The 24413-nt window shown below is 35.7% G+C and overlaps 1 protein-coding gene across 1 annotated transcript; it reads right to left on the minus strand.

Annotated features, from left to right (window-relative positions):
* Window positions 1-167: 167 nt before the first annotated feature.
* On the minus strand, window positions 168-22783 carry LOC121329588 (tyrosyl-DNA phosphodiesterase 1-like). Its single transcript, XM_041275243.1, has 16 exons — window positions 22606-22783; window positions 20953-21599; window positions 20397-20440; window positions 20228-20283; window positions 19850-19946; window positions 18510-18544; window positions 17297-17389; window positions 16098-16268; window positions 15602-15680; window positions 14737-14922; window positions 13684-13732; window positions 13219-13285; window positions 11168-11275; window positions 9120-9222; window positions 4992-5100; window positions 168-607 (listed from the first exon to the last, which is right to left on the minus strand). The coding sequence occupies exons 2-16, from the start codon at window positions 21590-21592 to the stop codon at window positions 534-536; spliced, it is 1911 nt and encodes a 636-aa protein (XP_041131177.1). The 5' UTR covers window positions 21593-21599; window positions 22606-22783; the 3' UTR covers window positions 168-533.
* Window positions 22784-24413: the final 1630 nt, after the last annotated feature.

The following is a 24413-nucleotide window of genomic DNA, read 5'->3' on the forward strand; positions in this document are numbered from 1 at the left end:
GCTGGTAATCAAAAAGAGTGTCAGGGGTCATTGTATGCTAGTAAAACAAAACATGAAACTGATTATAAAATGTGACAGGAAAAAAAGGCACAGTGTTAATAAAGCAACCTTATTAAAAAGACTTTTAATGTGAAAGATTTAAGAAATAACTTTCAGCGACTGATCTCAAGGAAAGACATTATTTACAAACCACAAGAAAATTAGAAAATGAATGCAAAATGATAATTTTACAAAATAACAATGTATGCTTTTTTTTGTGCACATTATTAAAAAACAACAACCAATACTGAATTAGGATGTGCTGTAAAGTAATTGTATCATTGCAGTATAACCTATATACTTAATATACAACACTGTGACAATGATTCATTAATTTTATTAATGTATTTATTGATTTATTTCTTTTTACAGCACCAGTAACGCAAATCACTTGAATGAACGGTTCGGTACTCCTCAACCCAGTCTTCCATTTCTTGTTGGTACAGAGCACTTGGATGCAAAGTACAAATGGTGTTGCATGTGAAGCAAGTGATTTATGAAGGAACCCAGATGTTCCCATGTGTATCTGGACCATAGGTGTATGGGATATTCCAAATCCAGGGTTTATCTAAGGACAGACAAATGAATCAAAACATTAACATCTAAATATTCTACACCATTTTAAATTTAGGCTTAATACAATTTTAAACATATTAAACATCAGACATTCCAGAGTTTGACCATGCATAGTACTGCTACACCAAGTCCAAAGGCATTACTTTGCTGAAGCTTTCTATACTAGACTCAAATTAACTGTATTCAGTCAGTAACAAATAATTGTACTGCAGCTTTGTTGGCCAGGGTTATTCCCACAATATTTTTTCATGACACTTGTATGTTTTCAATGATATTGTGCAGCCACAGACCTCTCCATTCTCGTATTAGTTATGTAATGGACCACATCTTTAAAGAAATACAACAATTTAAAGAGTGACAGACTGACAATTATGCAGTTTATGCATTTTCACATGATAGTTTACCAAATATGCTTGTTATTTTTAATCTTCTGTTAATGTGTATTGAATTTCAGTATTCTCAATTTATTTGTGATCTGCACCGTGAGGAATATCAGGTTTAAAATTTTTACTAACACTGAAAGGACTAAAATGAATGATTCAGTGAAACTGACTGGAACGTGGCTTTTTTCTATGCTGTTTGAAGTATTTCTTTCAATAGATTTTTTGTGTTCTGTTATTCGCAAACAAAGTAAAAATCAGACAGAGAAGTTAACGGTACAAGCATGGAAACAAAAATACAAATGATAGTCTTTAATTGACCCTTCTGAGGATGTGGACCTGAAGAGCAGGATATGAAATAAACACTCAGCTCTTTGGTAAGGTAAGTATTGCACATATAGAAAAGATAAAGTACGAGCAAACACATTATTTAGTTGTTGGCTCTGGGGTGCAGAGATTTTGTGCATTATAGGCAAACACAGAGCTCTAACCCATACTATCCTCATTAAAGGTAACATTAACATTTTAATTAATAAGTTGTTGGAAAAAAAACCCCCAAAATATACAATATATTTATATACTGTACCCAGAAACTAGCTTTAGATGCATTTAATACGCAGGCTATGACATTTCTAATTTACTTGAATTTTGCTGAAGGTAAGATCACTGAAACACGGGCAAGGGTCACACTAACCTCTGAAAGTCAGGGAACCTGTAAAATGTAACATCTAAAACTCAGAACTGTGCAGCTGCCAATTCCCAATCGCCTGCACCAAAAAGCGAACAACATTCAAGGAGCTTTAAACTCTTATTACTACTCTTTCAAGAACAGTACCAGGCGAGCTTTCATACAATGGGAACATAAACCCGGTGCCCATGGTAACTGGCAATACAAAACTGTATTAAAACAGAGAAGCAATTTGCTGAATAGTTAAAAAAGAGGCACAAACAAAGCAATCAGAGGATGCTTCTAAGCAGACCTCTCAGTAAAAGAGTGATTCACAATTCCAGGGTGGGAGGTGGAGGAGTGTTTCTTTGTTTCTGTTGTTCAGGCTTTTCTATTCATTACACTGTGTAAAATTAGTGCCACAAAACAGTTCCTTTTTATTGGATGATCCTTAAACTTACACTGACCTAGAGAGTCCTACAGGCATCTGTGTAATCAATGTCAAGCCAATGCATTTGGTCTTGGCCAACAAAACGTCAGATGGCCACAATAGGGCAGCCATATAAGGTCACAGGTCAAAGTAAAGGGTGCTGTTACATTTTTCCCCAAAGGATTTTACATATCACTGAAAATACGCAGTCTGTATCTCAAATGCTTTTTGTGAGTTGTGTTCTGATATAAACAGAGGCGGCGAGTCTGCTAACTCATTTTTTAAGATGCTTAGAACTAGATTATTTAGCACTAGGGAATGACAGTTCCAATGCAGAGTGGTTTTCTTCCAAAACGCCCTGAATGTTCAGACTAATCTTTTCCAAAATGTCAGACATGTTTCAAAACCAGTGTGGGGTTATAGGCCTAGATGTACAAAGGCATATTTACCTAGTAAAAAAAAAATACTTCATTATCTTTTCTCTGAAATGTCAAAACATCCAAAATATACCATCTAACTGTGAAGGTGAAAATGACTCTACTTACGAAATATTCTTGCTATAAATCTTATAACACAATATGTTTCCTGAAGACAATTCACTACAGTAATGAAGACAATTAATCTTAACAACTGCCCTGGCACTGGGCTAATATTTAGAATAAACCACCATTTCCTTTAAAAATTGCTATATTTCAGTAATATTCTTACTGCCTAGAGATGGTGGTGCTAAAATTGGGTGCATCTTTCACTCAACATATCGATTGCAACACAAATCAGCAACAGCAACTACTTAGGCAGATAGGCAAGGTAAGGTTTAAAGTATGTTAAGCATGTAATATTAAAGAGACATTTTTTAACAAAAATATGAACTGCTTTATATTTATCTGACTACCATGAGAACACTTTATTTATTGTTGTCTGTGTCATTTTCAAGAAATCCCAGTCCCAGTAATGCAGAGATATTTTTTCACAACAAATCTAATGGGACCGCAGGAAGCCTACTTCAGTAGTTTTGCTTCTAACACTGTTAAGCTAATGACAAAGCAAGCAATGTGAATATAAGTCAAATGCATTCATGCAAGTCCTTTGGAAGTATTGTTGTTAAATGTATTTTTTTTATTGTGCATTACAAACATATTATAACCAAGTCATACAAAAAGACTTGAATTATAGTTTCAAAGGATGAGTGGATTTAAATAGTCTCTGATGCCTGTTGCTGTCATACAGTAGAGCTGCTTTGATGTGCTCATTGGCTCCACTGTATCTCAAGAAATATAGCAAATTAATACAAAAGCCTTTGATTGTTTTTAAATAAAGTCAGTATTTCAAGCTTTGTTGTGCCATTTGCCCTCTTCTATTTCTCCAAAAATTAATTGCAAACCTCCAAGTGCCTTTTCTCAATTACCAGAATGCTCTACAGCCGAGTTACAGAACTGCCAAAAAAACAAACAAAAAAAAAACCTTTCGGTGCTGTCATAGTAACAAGAAATGGTTTCTGATCTACTTAATAGTTTGATGTCTTTCTCTACATTGACATTCAAAGAGCTCACCTGTCTAACACCAGAGAACATGCACAGTAAGGGCAGCACAATGGTGCACAAGCAAATTGAGTAACATGGGTATTAAAGATATGCCTAAATAGGTGGTCTGAGCTCATAAAACAATGTCTGTAACGAGCCAGCAAGTCGAGTTGGAAAATACACTGTGCATTGAATGCAGTTTCTTTCTTTAATTTCCAAAATTTCTTAAATTATTAAAATACACAACAATGCATGCAAAAAATACACATGCATGTAGCTGGTGTTGCTAGTGTGTAGCACTGAAATTCAGGATTCAATCTATCTAATGCATTCTTACATTAAATCACAAAACAGATTTTGTAAGTTTGCCTGACAGCAGCAAAGCAAATGCTGGCTACCTGCGAATCAAGATGTTATTACTTTAATCAAGAACAAAAAACCCAAAACAAAACAAAAATAAACACTGGAAGGTTCCGATACACTGATATCATGTGATAAAAGTATTCAAGAGGGAAAGGGTTAATTTCTCCTCTTGAGTCTCCTAAGTCAGTGTCAATCAAGGTGATGCAGTGTACTTCTACTCCAGAACCCATTTTATATACAGTGGCATTTGAAGGCTATCAGATTGAACTGATTCCAATCATATTCCCTCAAGAGGTGTTGAGAACTCGGATGTCTAGGGAAGCACAGTGCACAATGTTTTCACGCCAAACTTCAGAAATGAATACCAGTCCCACTCATTCCCAGAAAAAACCTAGGATACGGATCTCTAATGTTCACATGGTAATTTAAGAAAAGAAAATGTCCGTTATAAAATTGCTGAAATAAAGAAGTTTATTATAACCCTTGTATAAGGAAATGGAAAACATCATATATAAATGTTATTTGAAGTACTGAGTCCTACATGACTATAAATGCAAACAAGATTTGAAGTGCTATTGTGATGTCACTCTTTGAGTGGGGTTTTGCATTCTTGGAGCAGCACATCTTAATTTTCAAACAATTTGCATTATAACTGAGGCAAAACTACAACTAGTCAAATAAGGGTTATTATTATATTTGAATCGTATTTTTTGAACAGGGGGTGGGGTGTCACAGCAGAACTGCTGCGAGGCCAGGCTTAAACATGGTTATACAAATGAAATACGTGTGGCAGTGTTCGCATCTAAAAACATCAAGGTCTGGATAAGCAAGGAAACTATTTTTAGTCTCTACTTCATGCTGCTGTGGCTAAGGTAGCGAATGGTCGTTCAACAAAAGCCCTTTCAGATATTTAGTGGCTACTATGATTTTGTAAGTCCTTTCTCCTTCCCCATGATTTCATGATCAGATCACACCCTGGCTTTCAGAAACACACATGTTGAAATTATGAGGATTACCTTTGCCAGTGTAGTGCACAGGGGGCACATCAAATGGAACAGGAAAGGACATGGCAGAGTCCCTGCTGCCTGAAAATTGATTTTTCTGAACTGTGAAGGTTTTCATATTCTGTGGGAAAAACATGGTTTTAATCATTTGAGGGGTTGCATTTTAATAGAAAGAGATCCTTTTTGGAAAAAAAAAAGAAATGTTAAAACACTTAAATGCAATGCCTAGCTTACACCTAGTTAAAAAATAAATAAAAAAGTAGGATGCATGCTATTTAGTATTTTTTTAAATAGTGTATCATCTTTAATTTTAGAGACAAAAAAAAAAAAGATCTTCAAAAGGCACATTCCAGTCAGAATTTCCTTAGGCTTTTAAGTGGTTGCTGGGTAATTGAAGTCCATCTCTGGTTAATTCACTGTATAGGTTTAGTTTATTTGCAGGACAAACAGGCACATTCACAGACCCTTGCACAATACAGTACATTTGGAAAAAGCCTCCACACCTAAGAGTTGCCCGTGACGGCCCTAAATCCTACTGGAATTGGGGTGATTCACATTTTTTTGTCCAATCCTAGTATACCGTAATATTATCCCATTCCTTTTTCACCCAGCTCATTTTGAAATTCTACAAACACTCAGATTTTCATGAAGAAAAAAAATATCTATTTTTAGCATTAGCAAGGTGAGCCTCTTGCTCTCCATACATCACAGCAGAGTATGTATTCCCACAATGCCTCACCAAACTTGCCTCATCCACTTGCACATCTCTAGGCCAGACATGATGAGCTCATCACGTCTGGCCTAGAGACTGCTAGAAAAGAAACAGTTATGACTGTTGTTCTCAATGCAAATACGTTTCCAAAAAGAACCAAGATAAGGGCGTATAGAGAGGAAATTACTTTAAACCAACTTGTGTTGGGTTTATGGACAAATGTTGTTTTGAGACACATGTTTGTTTCCTCATTTATAGTTATCTAGAACGACTTGCTTTCAGAGCACCAACCAGCTTGGAAATATCAGATAGACTTCACACTAAAAAAAGGAACATAAAGCAAGATGTATTTTAACAACGTATTGCTTATCAACTCCTAGCATTTTGAGAGAAAGCTGGAGCCCTGGTATAGAACATACTCATAATTGTTTTCCAAAACAGTTAGGGAGCCAATCTGGAGAGTTTGACTGGAGATCTGATAATATACCGTATTTCTGAGTGACACAATAAGACTGGGTAGGTCCTTTAAATGTATAACCACATGGCCAATATAAAGATCATGTATTATTCATTAAATACAAACCTGTCCTACCTAAAAAAAAATAAATAAAAAGAGGTATGGAATGGAATCTACACAAATTTATGTCGAGCCTGAGCCAATGTGACACTCCATCCAGACCCCAGTGACGTCCAATTACTTGGCACAGCCAGGATGCGAACCTGCGCTCCCCTGATTGTATGACTCACCCTGCATATAAAAGTGTACTTTATATACATGACAAGACAATACTGACCAACCCAATACACATTTTACAACAGAGTGCATGATAAAAGGAAAACTACATCAAAAAATGATCTAAGAGTGTTGTTCTCAAACACCCACTGCACACAATTATGCTGTGGAGTTTCTTTGATGTACAGCCTGATATAGAGAAAGCAACTGCCTTTTATTCTACCAAAGGATATACTGTGCTGTCTCATGCAGAAAAAAATAACAGGTTCTTCATGGTTTTCTAAGTGTGGGAGACTGTTTATCATTTTTAATAAACACCTAGCTTTCTTTATAAATATATAATGAGGTGCTGTGGTCCATTCCCTCTGCTGTGACAAGGATTATTCTTGTTTGGTTACATGCAGCATAGTTGTAACTCATATACAAGACAGTAATTGCCAAAACACAATTTTGCTTTGGAAAGAAAATTACATATGAAAATGAAGCTCAAAGAGCCTTTCGGGAAATTGTTTAGGGAAACTGATATATAAAAAAAAAAAAAAAAAATCACAATGTCCGTATCCAGTGAGGTTGCTCACTTCACTCAGATTCCAAGACCTTATATAAAGTGTCAAGGAAAAAGTGCTGGCCCGCCCCAGATGAGGCGCACATAATGCACTGAACCACACCAGGCGGTGCTGATCTGCAGATTACCGATGGCAGTTATAAAAGGCAGTTTGATACCACGTCTCGAAGAGAGAGCTGTCTGACTTCAAATGGTAGTCAGAGGCCATTGTATTAGTGGGATACAACAGAGAGAACAGTGAGCTAACTGGTCATCCAAAATAACAATGTGGAAATTCCACTCTAGACATTCTGCAATCATAAAGGGATTACCCTTTGGTTTTCCAGTATTATCCACAAAATACTTAATGTGTATGGCCGGTAGCAGTCCAAAAGTTTTCAAGACACTATATAATACTACAAATGATAACATTTAACATATATATATATATATATATATATATATATATATATATATATATATATATATATATATATATATATATATATATTCTTAGAATGCCCTCGTAAGTATTACATTTTCCTCGAAGGCTTGCAATGTGGTTGGGAGAACATATCTCTGATCCAACAAGGCACTTACAGTATAGACCGAGACTGCTTTTTAAAGTCTGATTTCATATCATAACCATTTTCATTGATAAACACTTATGGATGCCTCTTAGTTATTGCTTTGGCCTGAAGGGACCTCAAAATTGCATTTGCAGCTGCTAAAATAACTCTTAATTACACTTAATACATCAGCTGCAAACAAGTTAAAACGGCTTTGCAACGGGAGTTGCAATGCCTCTGAGAGAACACATATTTTGCTACGATTGCATCACAATCTCCTGTTATGTCATGTAATGTTCAGACACTAGATGTTAATATATTATTTGATTCAACTGCTTTAAATGCAAATTATAAAACATAATTTAATTGAAAAAGAAAAATCAAAACAATATTAAATGCATTTTGCAAGAAAAAAATATAGAATAGCCCAAGCTCTTGGTACTGTTGATAGAGGAACAGACCAAGGAATATGGAGTGCACAGTGGATTGACTACACAGTTACTCAATATCAGAATTTCTTGAACTTAAAAGCTCCTATCATTTTTGGTTTTTACAATGCATTATATTTTCTAATGTCTGACAAGTTCATGGAAAGATGGAAATGTTTCATATTAAAAGACAATACAGTGCTCCCCCTTTATAAGGAGATTATAAGGCGGAACGGTCATGGCTCCCATTTCCCCCATAATGCCATTACACTAACAATAGTATTCTTGTTACATGGCGGAACACAAATAGCGCAGTCCCTTAATTATGGCTCCCAACTACAGCGTTATAAAGGGGAGCACTGTATTGTGGTTGATTTTTCCAGTTTACCTTGACACTAATTTTCATCAGAACATGAGTAGGGAAGTGTCTCAGCCATGGCACCTTCAGAGCCGAGCACCCCCTGACCCCCCCCCCCCCCCCCATACTTAACAAAGCATATTGTATTTAATCATCTCCAAGCTCTGCACCAGCAGTAGCAGGCACTAAATGTATGTCTTCAAACTAGGATGCTCATATTACTAAGGCATAGATTCCCTAAATTTGGAACATGTGGGGGCAGGTTGAGGTGTTTTCTTATATGATAAATGCACCTATATTAAATCAATCTCTAACACAGCCAAAGTGTTTGCTTTACTTCCACAACCTTACATATGTAACAATGCCCCATTATGTAAATCATTTTAAAACTTCCTATGCATTTCCCATACATTTCTGTAATCCCTTTTTGGAGTTGTCTCTCCCTTTCATTCAAATGGGTTGACAGGAGAATGAAGTGGTTGCTTAGCAACTTTTCTGAAACCCGCTTTGATAAAGAGGCCTAATTATACAGTGATAGCAAGGTGTGGTGGAATTTGCAACAACTGCTGTGGATCTTCCCACTTCTACAAAGTGAAATGTATAGTTCTATCTGAATCAAGAAAGAAACAAGTATCTACAACATATTTGCACCAAGGTACCACCCAGCCTAGTGTCTGTGGTAAACAGGCAAGTATAAAACAAAACCTGAACAAGGAAAGTGCATCAGCAATAAATAAGTATATCTGTAGTGTGTAACACTCACTGTAGGTCTCCTGCTGCTACAGAAGATACTTACAAATGCAGAAGGCAGGAAGAGAACACCCAGTTCATATGAACGAATCATTAGCTGGGTGTTGTTTTTCTCCATAGAACCCCAGGCAGCCTTCGACAGATTTGCACTGAAAAATAAGAGTTGATACCTAGGTTTTAGTATTGGTAGGTCAAATTTAAGTAGCATCTATCATGGATACTTACCAAGGACAAAAAAGTCATCTTTGTACCCCCAAAACATATTAAAATTAACATAGTTGGGTCCAGTTAGCAAGTGTTTTTCTTTCCTCTAACCAGTTCTGAACACTACTGTTGCCCTGCAGTACAACTGAAATGAATACCATTTTTGGTCCAGCTCTATACAGAACAGTACAGATGCGCAGATGAATTATGCCAGACCATGTGCACCCAAAATCTGTAAAGAGATAAGAACTTGACAATTTTAGGTCTCTGACAACTTTTGAAAAACCTCATGTTTATTCACCAAAAGTAAACCATGCTCAATGAGATGATCTGTTTGGAAACATGTCGTACCCCGCCTCATTAGAATGCTCTAACCAACTACAGAACAAACATGGCTGATATAATTATTTAATATGCAAGTGAAGAGGTTGTTTAAGAACTGCTGTAAAAATAATTGCTTGGTTTCTACTGCATTAAATAAGAATCTGTCCACCCACTTCTTCTTATTACACCATTACCAAGAATACTGCCTCCACACTACTGACCTTCAAACCTGTATTTTGCAAAAGTGAAACTCCCATTTAATTACAATTCAGTTTAAAATATGAACTCAAGCATGTGATATATTAAAACTAGTATATCAGAATGTCAGCGTCAATGTATCAAATCCCTAGAACTTTAAACAGTGCATCCAAATTCTGCCTTCTCCTGAAATGCACAAGTTTGCCTCATTAGAAAAGACAGCAGCCTCAATGGCAGGCACAATTATAGCAATGCAAAGCATGGTGGCCTGTTGCTTTGATTCCTACGAGGACCCAGAGAACTTTTTCTGATGCCTAGCAATGAATGGTAATCAGACAGATTCTGACAAGCACTACTGTACCTGTTTGGTTTTCAATGATTTTTGCAAGACAATAGTGTGGAACATCAAAAACACAGCAGTATCTCAAACAGTAAAATTCAAGTGTCACAATGTTAGATTGTAGCAAAAGAAGGGTTTTTAATGCTGTTTCCAAAAGCTGGAGTTCAAAGCCGTCCAGAGTGATTCTTACCATCAAAGTAAAAAACTAGAGAGAAAGCAGTTAAACATACAATTCAAAACAGAACAAAGCCCACATCTCTCTTTTTGCAAAGGTACTCTTGAGAATGGAGCAGAATATTCTTTTTGATTGCTGTATATTCTGAAACAATTGCCTATTACTCCCAGACAGAGTCAAGATAGTCATCTTGTTAATGAATTTTCCACACCTCAAGGTTTCGTTTCTAAGCAACCACTGTGGCCAGGCACTTTTTTCTTCCTGATACTCTGCTGTCAAATCACATGATTCTAGTGAATGCAATGCATCTGATTTCCATGATTATTATTAATCTTTTTGTGATCGGCTTGGGGTTGTCTTGCGAATGACCCCGTCGCGATGCAGAAAATTAACTTTACCCGAAGCCGCTCTCTCGGTTTATGATGTCACATGACCTGTCAATTAAATATTATGCGTAATGCACTGGAGCCCATCACTCAAAGGGCTCAAATGCTGCCACAAATTAGTCCACCAGGGTATTGCATAGATACTTTGCTAACACTTGTTTATTACAAAATGAAATACTGTTTGCATGACTGGATTATCAGCAGGGCAAGCTCAAAACCTTAAGGCTGGCGAAGGGTTTTTGCCTTTAAAACACACGCTGAAATTAACACATCTGGTGGCAGGGTGAGCCAAGATGAAAAAGAAAAAAAAAAACACATCACAGGAGGTCACCATGGAGAATGTGAAACACCTTGTGTAGTTGGTGATACAGGTCTTGAACACCCACAGAGGTAAACGTGCAACTGTAAATCCTTATCATTAACTAAAATCAGAATTCATCAACACCAGTCAATTAAAATATATTTACCTAGTCACAACAAACCAAGCAAGTTCTTTAAAGTGTGGAGAGATCCTGGCGTAGGTCTTTATATGTGGCATGGCATGGGTTCTTCCTGTCACATCAGCTGACCATTTACTAGAAAATATAAGAATTATACAGCAAGGTAAATTGGTTACATACATCACCCAGCACAAACACAACGGAATAGCATATGATAACAAATGTCCTTGCACAGTTTAACAAAAACCTGATCTTAAGACATGTCAGTTGTGTTATATATAAAACTGCAAACAACTGCAAAACAGAAACACAGCCCTTTAGGGTGCACCATCAACTGATGGTTAAAAGGAATCAGTACCAAAATATGATGCTTCGCTTTTGTAATAAAGGAAAAATATATCTTTAAAAAACATGCTCAGGGAATTACTGTTTTTCATTGTACTTGCAAACCTCTACTCAGTGAGAAAAACAGATTTGTTTAAGCAGTTCAGTTTTTATGGATGACTAATCCTGGTTAAATCTGAAATCAAAGCCTGCATATAAAATAAGAATGACATGCATATTCAGTAATGGACACGGACACTAATGTGACTTAAATCAGCCTTGCAGACAACACTTACACAATTACTGAGTTCTTGTGCAGATTTGAAGTGCTGTACTTTTCTCTTTTCATGTTAATAAAAAGGTTTCTAATTAATTTTAGATACATTTTCTTTCCCAAAACAGGAAAAAAAAAGCTAGCACTTTGCAAATGCAAGACCGAGGCTTTAAAGTGTCTCACAAATTAAAAAGATAACACTATGGATGATGTTCACAAAAGATAAATATCATTTAGGGCCATAGGGATGTAGGCAGGTGTACTGTCAGAACTACTCCTTCAATTGTATTGAAAGGACTTTCTTTAGCAACACCCAATGAGTGCATCCTAATCTGGGGATGTTTGGAGACAAGCTATCTGACTGTCTGTATATCACAGTTACATTTGTAAATATCTGTAGAAGTGCTTATTTAATTCTGATGGAACTTATGGTCTGAACATTCTTTAGCAGTATCAGAGTCATTTTGCATTTAAGGGTGTGGAAGGAGATTAATGCCTCATAAAAGTAATATACAGTGGCACAATCTTATTTCAGACACTTCCAATGTACAGCGAAACAGTTAAATCCCAAAAACACATTTGGAAAAAAAAAGTAATTTAAATATAATGAGTGTGAGTAATGCATTTTCTGAAGTGCCTTGCTAGCAAGCTATGTAGTTGAGTCTCTGCGTAACAGATCATTAATGCTTTGAAGAGATGTTGCACCAAGGCATAAAAAGCTTTGCATTTTGAAAGCTACATATAACTACTCTGGGCTGGCAGTTCTCTGTAATGGGGCACCAGTCTGACACAGGAGAATACCAAACACACAGTTTCTGGAGTGCAAGAAAACCATGAAATGTGTCTTTTATGGAATTATCAGATTTCTTACTAAACCAAAAAGAAAAAATAACATTACACTTCAGTTACTTAAAATTCCAAATCAAATAAAAGAAAGTTTAACATATGGCTTGTCCTTTGAAATGTAGCTGCAAATGTTATGCATTATAACTAGTTAACATACTTTTTCATATTTTGTCAACAATGACAATATTGTGGAATATGTATATCTGATTGTGGAATAAAACATATCTAATAACTTTATGAAGCTAGGCAGTGTTGATGCTACCATGTTAATTCATACATGCCTGGTTTCTACACTTGGTAACAGTAAGTTAGCAAGCAATAATAAAGGAGTAATATAAAATGCAATAAAACACCTTTTTTTTTCGTGATTTTATTTAAGGAACATGAAGTCAAACTCAAGCAGCCTGTGCCACTGTAGTTTGTCACAAACTTCCATCCTAACTAGTAGCTAAAATAAAACAAAAAAAAAACAAGAAACAGATTCCAGTCAACCCCTGCATGTAATATTGCATCTTCATAACAAAATAATGCCGATCAAGGACCTGCTGTTTAATACAGTTTTTTAAACTATATTAAAATGTATATTAAATGTATAATGGCCCAGTCCCCCCAAAAAATCAAAGATCTTACTTACTGGAAGTATGAATGAAGCCAGAGTTGTTTCTGTGCTGTCTGTATACTGTACGGTAACGAGCCACCAGCTGTGGAGCGACAGAAACAACGTCAAATTTGAAAACAAAAAGCTTTCTCTTTCTTATAGCCTTATACATTCTCTTCACAAGAAGAAATCTCTGTAAACTTGATATATATATATATATATATATATATATATATATATATATATATATATATATATATATATATATATATATATAACATTTGTCTCACTTTAAAGCTTGTTTCAAGGGCTTCCCAACACAAAGTAATGAACTGATGTAAGCCACTGACCTAAGGGTGAGTCACTTCCATAGGTCCAACTGATCTGGTCTGAGCATATAGCTATAAATACATTTTTTATTGCAACTATGGAAAATCAATGTTCTACATGGCATTTTTCATTAAACAATAATGAACACAAATGTACATTTAATTAGGTTACCTGGATAACCTTGCAAACTTGTTCTGACATTCTCCACTGTTGGATATATCTATGTAAAAAAATACAAAAAACAGTACAGTTATTTAATCCAGGGATGGAAAGATCCCTAAAGCATATAGCAGTTTCACCCATACTAGGATTTATTGCAAGCTGGATTAGCTATGTGTGCCTTCATTTTTTTTCATGTGTTAAAAAAAATATATATTAACATTTACTTATCAGAAAAAAAACATACCTTTCTCAATTCAAAATGTTAGACACAACAGAAATGAGTTAGTACCCTGTTCTATAGTGGAGGCAGGTATACAAAACTAATTTTTGTGAGCTATACCTTTAAAAACTTGTGCTACCATTGTAAGTTTCATTACAATTAGATGAGGGCCTCTCAAGGCAGTTCGAAGTGTAAGCCTTATATTCATATGTGCTTTCACTATATTCCTGTAGCTGGGACATTCACCCCCAGAAGGATAACCACCTAAAGGAGTAACTGGGTTCTTTTTTTGTTGAATTGCTAATCATTTTATAAGAATGTACCAATGGTTAAAAGTTAATTCAGAAGGGATAAAGGCATTTACATGTTTCACTACAGTATTTAAGACTTCACAACACATTTTGAACTGTGCAGATGCAATAGGTCTCAATGGTCATGGAATAGTATATGATAACAAAAGCCCTAAGCGGTTGACAGCTATCTTAAAATCCATTGGCAAAAGGGCTCTTTTTTAAAATTTATTTCTGAGCAACATCCATCAAGGCAGGATGTTCATTATTCTCAAGTAAATAAAAATGTAGCACCCAGCCCATGACCCGACTGAAGCTACAAGAAAACTGATTTAGCCTGTTTTGATATTTCCAACAATTACTTGAAATAAGTGTGAAAACAAGAAGACTCAATTATTAAATTCTGAAATAGCTTATGTATTTTGTTTCTCACAAAAAAAGAAGCTGTTCATATTCACAGTATTAGTAAGCCACACAGAAAGAAGACTATGAATTTGCATAAAGAAAGTCCTTCAACACCTCTAAGATTACATCCTCTGTTCAACTGCTCACCAAGTGAAGTGGGATCTCGTGGTTGAGTGGAAATTTAACCCCTTTTTGAAGAGTCGTGAGAGTCTGCTGAAATTCAGAAGTTAGCCACTTGGTTTTATCTGCCCCCAGTGATCCAATACTGGAATACTGACCAATAACAGGCCAGGTCTCCTCACCAGAATCTGATGATGCATGTTCGCTTAACAGCTTTTAGGAACATAAACAAATATATAAATAGATCAGGTTTATTCAGTTCATAAATCTGGCTCCTTGCCATTATCATTTCATCATACGTAAAACATTATATTCCTTCAATTCTTCCCTAAAAAAAACCCAACATTTAAAGCATAAAATACAGTACTTTTTATAGTTAATTATTTATCGTCATTTAACATGTCCATTGTTCCCTCATGAAAGCGACTATGTTACCGCACTGTCACAACACCCAAGGCAGATGCTGAAATGACTGAAGATTTTAATAGGCTACTGAGAGGCACCTTTTAAACTTCAGCTTTTCCATAGCCTGCTCTTACACTTGTAGTGGAGTGGAGTTTTGACCCCATCCAAAGTAGTATCTAAATGTGAACAAACCAGCACTTTTGCAGCAGATGTATTTCACTTAGTCCTTTAGCACCCTATGTTTCATCTAGTATGTAAGGATCAGTAATAATATACTCATGTCCTACTACCTCACTTTTCCAGCAGGGGTCAGCAGGCTCAGCAACACAACACGTTCTATCACCATGCTTGAACATTCTAATAAAAGGTTGCGTTTACAACATGGTTTGCAAATAAATCCAAGAAATTGTGAATATCTGTTATAACCACTTATTTGATAGATCATAGCACTATATGATACCCACACTAGACTTTTAAACAGTTATACCTTCCTGAGTTTGAGGTGTCCCCACTTCTCTTTCTGAGCGCCCTGGTATCGCCCTGGACTTGACCCAATAAGGTAAACCCTGACAGAAGTTAAACAGCGATGAGTCAATGTGTTAAACATCCTTTAACATATGCACTGGATATATGTGTATACAAGCCTCAGTAAAAAACTAACAACCAATCATTTAAAGAGCAAGTAGTGCTGCAGTATGTTCTCTTTTTCAGAGGTTCTTCAGAGATTATCTATGCACACCCTGCAATGGTAAAACATACTGGTGAATTAAACATTCCAAATATCCATGTGTGCAGAAACAGAAAAAAACAAATAATATGCTAATCCAGAGAGTCCTACAAAGCACTCCTTCAAATAGGCCCTGTAGTAAGATTAGTGTAAATCAGGGTCTGTGAAACCAGGCACAGTGGGATGACACACTCTTGTCCTCTGCAATAGGGAGTGTTAATAACATAATTATTTCTATATGAGATCTGATCATTACCTAGTTTCAGATAAATCATACTCCTTAATATGGTTTATCCACTCATTCAGGGTAGGAGAGCGATACGATGCAAGGTACTCAATCAGGTCGTGTTTGAAGTTTGTACAGGATTCCCCAGCGGTGTCTGAGCTTCCTTCTGGTAACTTGGGATAGAGTGGACTCAGCCATATCCTAACGAAGGAAATCAGTTTAATATACACCACTCCAGTTTCAAAGAGAATTTATCTGGGTTTCGACTTTTCATCTGTTAGCTGAAACGTTTCAGTTTCTGATTCTAATTTAAAAAAAAAAAAAAAAAAAAAAATATATATATATATATATATATATATATATATATATATATATATATATATATATATATATATATATATATATATTATTGACAGCTCCTTGTCTTTCTCTGGCATTCATCCCTGAAATGTGGCACTTTGGACAGTCAGTTCATCAATCCATCAGGAACTCTTTTGCATACTCATGGAACCAGACAAGGGCATACAGCAAAACATATAAGCATACAAAATCTAATTGCGTGAAATGGGCAAAACAAGTAATTGCAGTGAATATGGAAGTCATTGAAAAAGACTTCTAGTTGAAACGTTTGTCAGTTCCTTTGAGTATTAATAAAATCAGCACAGAGGCTCCCGAGTGGCGTATCCAGTAAAGGTGCTCCAGATTGAGTGCCGGATGCCCCCTATGACCTGGACATCGCCAGGTTGTACAGGCTGCAATTCACTACCTCCACTGTGACCTACAAATGAAACTTCATTTTCAGATGTGCGTTTCAACATATATTTTGTATTCCTGTAAGTGCCCCAGTACATGTATAATCTCTTCAGATAACATTGTTCCAGCTTCATTCTGTGCACTGTTTGATTATATGAGGACCTTTTTTAAAAAAAAAGTAATACAATTGAAGTACGTATTCTAGTTTCATGAAAGGGCTTTTCTACATTGAATAATTATCTTTTCTTCTTGTAACCCTTCTTGTTGCCACAGTAAATTAATGATATGCTCCCTGGTGACTCACAGTTATATTGCAACAGTTTACATTGTTCTATTAACATCTTCGTTTAAGCACTTTACAAACAAGCATTTTAAGCATTAATCAAGTATTTCTATAATCTAAAACAAACCAAACATTTCAGTGACAAAATACAGATTATACTTATAATTGAAACATATTTACTGGAATTACTCACCCTTGTGTTTTCTGATACCAGTCATCGTGGATGAGGTTTGATGTATGAATTACAACTCGAAAACCTTCCTCATATAGTAGCAACATCATCTTCCTGCAAGACATGACAGAACAATTGGAGACAAACTACTGAAGACTTCATTTTATTTTGACAAAAAATTTTAATCCAATCTTCCTCGTCAATTAAAAAGATAAAACACACTTCACCAATCTAGTCCTAACCTCCTGTATGTATGTAAATAATACCATTTAGTCTCAAACTGTAAATGTGTTTGTATTCTGTTTTCGCAATCTATTAGAAGCCTATTCTTCCAAATAAATGAAATAGAGACGTTTCAGACATGAAAGAACTGACAGCTTCAAGTCTCACAATAGAAAGTACAGCGCATACGAATGTACAGATTTAATTTCTTAATTATACTACCAATCTGACAATAGGGATTTCCATACCATTTAAACACCAGCATAAGCAATACGGATTGTTAAATCCGTATTTGGGAATCCTGACCTGTGCAGGTAACTGGCACACTGATATTCTGATTGTGCGTAACACTGCGTGGTACTTTGCAGTGGAAAGAAAGAAAAAAAATGACCCCCCTCCACACTCCACTTCATTACTTTCTGTTGATGTTACTGTCATTGCTGCACATTACAGCATTGCCTTTGAAATAAAGTGTCTGCAATGCCAAGCACCCTCTTCCATTAACAATCAACTGAACAAGCATTTCTGCATCAATAAAGTTATTACTAAACAATTAAGAAGCAACAGGTGTACTTTTATTCTGAAGAGTCATTATGGCCTATGTGAGTTACAGTCACAGACTTTTACTTTGACCTGCAACTGCTCCAGATTGCAATAAAAGTCTGCAGGAAGTAGCTGACATTAATTTTATAAATATTTCAGCAAGGATACTCTGATTTATTTCCATTTAATGGCTACCAGTATATCATGTTGACTGACTGCTGAGTTAAACACATTAATATGTTATACCTTATTGAAAAATCAATCAACCGATTTTATGAGAGAGAATCCAATTAAGTTTGACAGTGTTTATAGAGAAAATTAATATGCAGGTTGTGAAATTAACCTCTGGGGTATTACTGAAATACTTTATCATACAATTGTGCAGATTGTATTGTGACCCTACAAGCAAATAAGGGTAGTGAAATCTGGAACTAGATCAAACAGATTATTATCAAAACAAAATACTTACGTATGATGAGTCCCAAATGCTATATCTAACTTTGCCTGTAAAAACAAAACAAGAGATGGTTGGTTAAGAAGTTCTAGGTGAAGTAGAGTGGCATATGATACCTATCTCAGTGGCTGATTACAACACTGGAAAAGACCATGTAAAATAGATGGTGATTCAATACCACCCCCTGGTGGAGAAACAGTATCTATACAATCACTAAGATGAGGATAAATCTCTTCAAAGTAATTCATTCAATAGAAAAACTAAACATAACATAATACATTAATATATTTATTTATTAAATGTACTGTTTAGTTCTTTGAGAAGAAACACCCAGATGGAGTGAGGTAACCAGTGGTGTACCACATGGATCAGTATTAGGTCCTCTGCTATTCCTAATCTACATTAATGACTTAGATGCTGGTACGGTAAGCAAACTTGTTACATTTGCAGATGACACAAAAATAGGAGGAGTGGCAAACACTGTTGCAGCAGCAAAGGTCATTCAAAATTATCTAGACAAGATTCAGAACTGGGCAGACACATGGCAAATGACATTTAATAGAGAAAAGTGTAAGGTACTGCATGCAGGCAATAAAAACGTGCATTATAAATATCATATGGAAATATTGAAATTGAAGAAAGAATCTATGAAAAAGACCTAGGAGTTTATATTGACTTAGAAATGCCTTCACCTAGACAATCTGGGGAAACTATACAAAAGATCAACAAGATGCTCAGATATATTGTGAAAAGTGTTGAATTTAAATCAAGGGAAGTAATGTTAAAACTTTACAATGCATTAGTAAGACCTCATCTAAAATATTGTGTTTAGTTCTGGTCACCTCGCTACAAAAAAGACATTGCTGCTCTAGAAAGAGTGCAAAGAAGAGTGACCAAAATTATTCTGGGTTTAATAGGCATGTCATATGCAGACAGGCTAAAATAATTGAATCTATTCAGTCTTGAACAAAGAAGACTACACAGTGACCTGATTCAAGCATTCAGTATTCTAAAAGGCATTGACAATGCCAACCCAAGGGATTTTTTTGACCTTAAAAAAAGAACAAGGACCAGGGGTCACAAATAGAGATTAGACAAAGGGTCATTCAGAACAGACAATAGGAGGCACTTTTTTACACTGAATTCTGAGGTCTGGAACCAACTCTCCAGTAATGTTGTTGAAGCTGACACCCTGGGATCCTTCAAGAAGCTGCTTGATGAGATTCTGGGTTCAATAAGCTACTAACAACCAAACAAGCAAGATGGGCCGAATAGCCTCCTCTCGTTTGTAACCTTTCTTATGTTCCATGTTCTTAAGTGAACTCTACCAGACACAGGTATAAAACCAGTCTTACCTGACAGAGACGCACGTGTTCGTAAGGATGAGCTTCCTCATGCAGTCGAACTTTTGACTCCCGTTTCTCCCCATGGACAATCAACAGAGGTTTTGACCTTAAAAAGAAAAAAATAAACTTTTAGTTGGAACAAATATATTTGAAACTCAACTGAAGTAATTTCAAATCTTAGCTGTTGTTTATTAATAACATGTCTTAAGATATATTGTAACAGAATTTTTACTGGGATGTGATTAACTAATTTTTTGGATCCATGAGCCAGTGATGTAAACACAAATAAAAACATGTTTCATTAAATGCATCTGTGAAACAAGAGTCAGGAGCCCTAGTTTTGAAATCTTTACAACAGAACATATACTGTAACAACGGAAGACTTACCTGAACTCAGGTGGGTACTGTTTTACCAGCCATTTCACATCAAAGCAGTAATTAAACTAAAACAAAATAAAGTACAATTAACAAACCATAAGCAATAATAAAGACCAGAGAACTATTGCAACATTACAAGCATCTGCTTTTCCAAAAACAATCTGCTAACTTTTCATACCTGAACAGATGCTCTCAGTGTCCCAAAGAAAGGCGATAGAATATCTGTTTAAAACAAATTGAAAAGTATGTAAATCTGTATAGTCTGCCAATTAAACAACATAATTTGTTACACACATGATTTGGGTCTACATTCCACCAATCTAGGGTGTTCTCTTGAGTGCAGATGGTACTGCATCTACATCAACTGCTCCAGGTTAACAACGAAGAGGCAAGTTACTAAATGTGTAACATGCACTCACTGTTTGCATCACCAAGTACTTGGGCAATGTGACTGTCAATCATCTAGTTGATTCACTTTTGTTACCACCTGTAACAGTTTTATTGTCAGCTTGGGAAACGAAAAGGTGATCTAGTGAAAAAGTGACTGACAAAACGTGCTGAAATTTAATGTGGATTTTTTTTATCAATGATCTATCTATCTATCTATCTGTCTGTCTGTCTGTATCAATGATCGCTCTATCTGTCTGTCTGTCTATCTATCTATCTGTCTTGACCGCAAAACACAAAAATTATCCAACCACTATTCAAGTCAACACGTTTTTATTGGTTCTTACCTTTAATATTGAGAGCCCCAGCGTTGTACCTATTTGATATGCCAGTGACTTTATTCAGATAAAATCGGAAAGGTTCCCCTCCTTCTAGCAAATCCCAGGAGTTGAAAGATTCATCCAGCTGCTGCGAGTCCCCTGGGCTTGGGGAACGCCTCTCTGCTTCGAATTTCCTTCTCTTGGGACTTGGACTCTGCTGCCGAGTGGCTCTTTTACCTGCATGTTCAGAGTCAGTCTCCTCATCACTGCTGGAGAGACACCAGCCAGAGTCTTCGCTCTCTTTCTTTCTTTTGACAGCGGGCGTGGTCGTTCCAGAATCTCTTGATGTCATAAATGGAAGAGGTTGTTGTTCACTGGCAGGTGCGTTCTTTCTTTCCTCAGATCCAGAACCTAAAAACTTATTAGAAGTCTTTCCAGAAACCGATGGCTTATTATGTCCACTTTCCTTGTAAGACTTGTTTTTATCTGTCTTTGGAGAGTGTCCAGGTTCCTTCTTCACATTAAACAATGTTGTCTGTTTCCCATGACTTATAGCTGTGTCTTTGTCAGGGCGCTCCACTTTTTTCACAGGTAGACTCAGAGGAGCAGAGTCCTCCTCGTCGCTGCTTGAGACAGTCCATTTCCCATGCAGACTCTCTTGAGACATAGCTCATCTGGAAGTACAAGGGGAAATGTTGTGTACATCATGGGAGAAATTGATTTGTGGAGGTGCCTCAGGAAAGACATAGTTAGTTTTAACTTCAGCTATTAACTAAAATTTAAAACATATGTATATGGCACTGAGAAAAACGGGTACCAGCTGCATAGACAACATCTCAACGTGTTTGGTCTGCAGTGTGATATTGTCAGACGTTAAAGCCATGTCATAGACAAAAAAATAAATAAAAACACCACGTGAAAGCGCACAACTCTAGTTGAAAGGTCAAGAACATAAAATGACCGTGCAACCTTTTGAGACAAAGAACAGAACTGCAGCCCTACCAGACGATATTCTGCGCCTGTGTAGCATAGCACGGGGATACACTTTCACGTGCTACATGGCGATCTGTCATCAGCGACGTGCGACACCTATGGCACGCTCCATTTTTGTCCAGTCAGTATAAATCTAATTTTGCCTTGAGTAACAATGTCTTTTATTGTTATTATCATGAATTCTGCACTTTCCACTGTATTTATTGTACTATTTCATGTATTCTGCACTTTCCACTGTATTTAGTGTACTACTTCATGTATTATGCTACTACCATGTATTACGCACTTTCCATTATTCAGTGCACTATGTATTATGAACTTTCCACTGTATATCATGTATTATGCATTTCTCTATTTGAAGTATTATGGATTTTCTTGTATTTATTGCATCTTGTAATGCGCCTTGTGATGGTGTTCCACTATGAAAGGCGTTATGTAAAATAAAGACTGATTGATTGATATGTGCAGTCAAAGCAACACTAGTATACCTGCTGTAGCGCGAAACAATCGTGTTTGATACATATGCTTGATATGCATATTTTTACACTGTGTATTCATGATTAAGATTGCAATCGCTTGAACAGAAATAGCGTACAGTCTCTGTAAAAAATAAACTGCGAGTCAGTATCGTTTTTATATAGTTAATATACCTACGACAACTTAAGTGCAACATGTCTTTCAACTTACCACTGTGCTCACAGCAAAAAATAAATAAATAAAATACAATCCTATAATTAAATGACAATGAACTCACGAGAAAATTATTCTAATAAAATTGGTTACTACTAGTTCATACTTCATTTGACTAACACTGTAACGTTTACCAAACAAAAATCATTTAAATTGTGAACATTATAGGTTAAAAAAAAAAACACCGGAATCTGAAAACATGCAAGCGTGAATTGGGTGCAACTATGTTTTACTTCCCCCGGAACAACAAATAACAATAATATATGACTGAAGAGATGGTCAGATTAGAGTTCGGCGTTCTCTACGAAACTTGAGAATTAAAAAGCAATAATGATTATAATTTTGTATTAGTTACTTAACCGGCTGTTTGGACCAAGTAGTGGTTCTAGTGATATTTAGCGAAAAAATGACGTGGGAAAACGGACACAGTAGCGCATGTATCAGTTAGTTCCTCCACATGATATTTGAGCCTACCGGTTACCGATATAATGTTATATGTTTTGTTAAATTACAAAATATAAATACAAGACCTCTTTTAGTCATTTGTGGCACTAGCCACATTCATTTATGTGATTTGTTTATTTGTCTCTTTAAACCCCCTTTACGACCTGATGTGCCAGTCTGACCAACCAGAGTGAACTGACGCTAAATCAACCAGTTACAGTTTATAGTTTCTAGGCAACTCTTCAAAACTTTCGGTTGCACTGTATTGTGCTTGTTTGTAAGCTGTTTTAGTAGGCCCTATTTTGTTTTTATTTTAAAATGTATTCCTACAGCAAATATTTTAATAGGCATGATACAAAAATATCCGATGTTGACAAAAATAAATTCGCTACGGTGAGTACATGAATCATTATTTACCGTACACTTACAACAAACAAACCAACAATTAATTTGATATGTGGATAGCGTGTAATAAAGAATACATCGTAGAATTATTTCTCAAACTAAGTACAGTAAACTGTATTATATTACATGCTACTATATATTTAAATCGAAATAAACAAGTAAACATGTACAAATAGCATTCATTTAATAAACAGTTCCACGGTCACAAGCCTTTTAATGACTCTTTTAATGATTTATGATATATATATATCTATATATATATATATATATATATATATATATATATATATATATATGACTGTTATATAGTCTTTTCGTCATTAAAAACACCCTTGAGATGCATTATGCCATTAACAAGAGGAAAGCAAGCACAGCTGATGCAGTTACAACCTGACTACACAGTCATCTATTTAAAAAAAAGTATAAAAGATATAGCACACCATAGCAAAATATGGGCACTGTTTCGAAACCAATAGTCAAACTTGAAAAACACGAAAAATGGCCTTTGTAAAGCTTAGTGGAAAATACAAAACACTTGAGGGATGTCCATCACTATGACTTCTTTTATTTTTTTCATTATAACCCAGTTGAAACTCTATTCTAAAACTATGGAGACAAAATAATCCATGACAAAGACAACACTACAGACATTTCCTAGTGCTGAAACTTTAACAGTATTGCAAAGAATGTACTCAAATAAATTGCTTGCGATGCTTATTCCTTATGCTTTCTGGTGGTATGTTCAATCAATTTTACAAATGCTAAATTTGCACATTCAGTCCTGTAAAGAGAAATGAGAAATATCAGCATATCCCAAATTAAACAAAGCAAAGAACCAAAAAGATCTTGAAAAAAACAACTCCTCTCATACAGCATATTGAAAAACAAGAGAAACAGTCTACTATTGTCTGCATAGCTATACAGTACTAATTTATAACATCTAGACTTTTGAAATG

Source organism: Polyodon spathula, chromosome 17, assembly GCF_017654505.1.
Source record: "Polyodon spathula isolate WHYD16114869_AA chromosome 17, ASM1765450v1, whole genome shotgun sequence".
Lineage (NCBI taxonomy): Eukaryota > Metazoa > Chordata > Actinopteri > Acipenseriformes > Polyodontidae > Polyodon > Polyodon spathula.

Excerpts from the sequence above, each read along its gene's own strand:
- LOC121329588 (XM_041275243.1), bottom strand. The coding sequence starts at position 21,592 with ATGTCTCAAGAGAGTCTGCATGGGAAATGGACTGTCTCAAGCAGCGAC. Across the intron at positions 5,101-9,119 it reads TCTTCCTGCCTTCTGCATTT|AATATGAAAACCTTCACAGT; the intron begins GTAAGTATCTTC and ends TTTTTCCCACAG. Across the intron at positions 608-4,991 it reads TGTGCACTACACTGGCAAAG|ATAAACCCTGGATTTGGAAT; the intron begins GTAATCCTCATA and ends GTCTGTCCTTAG.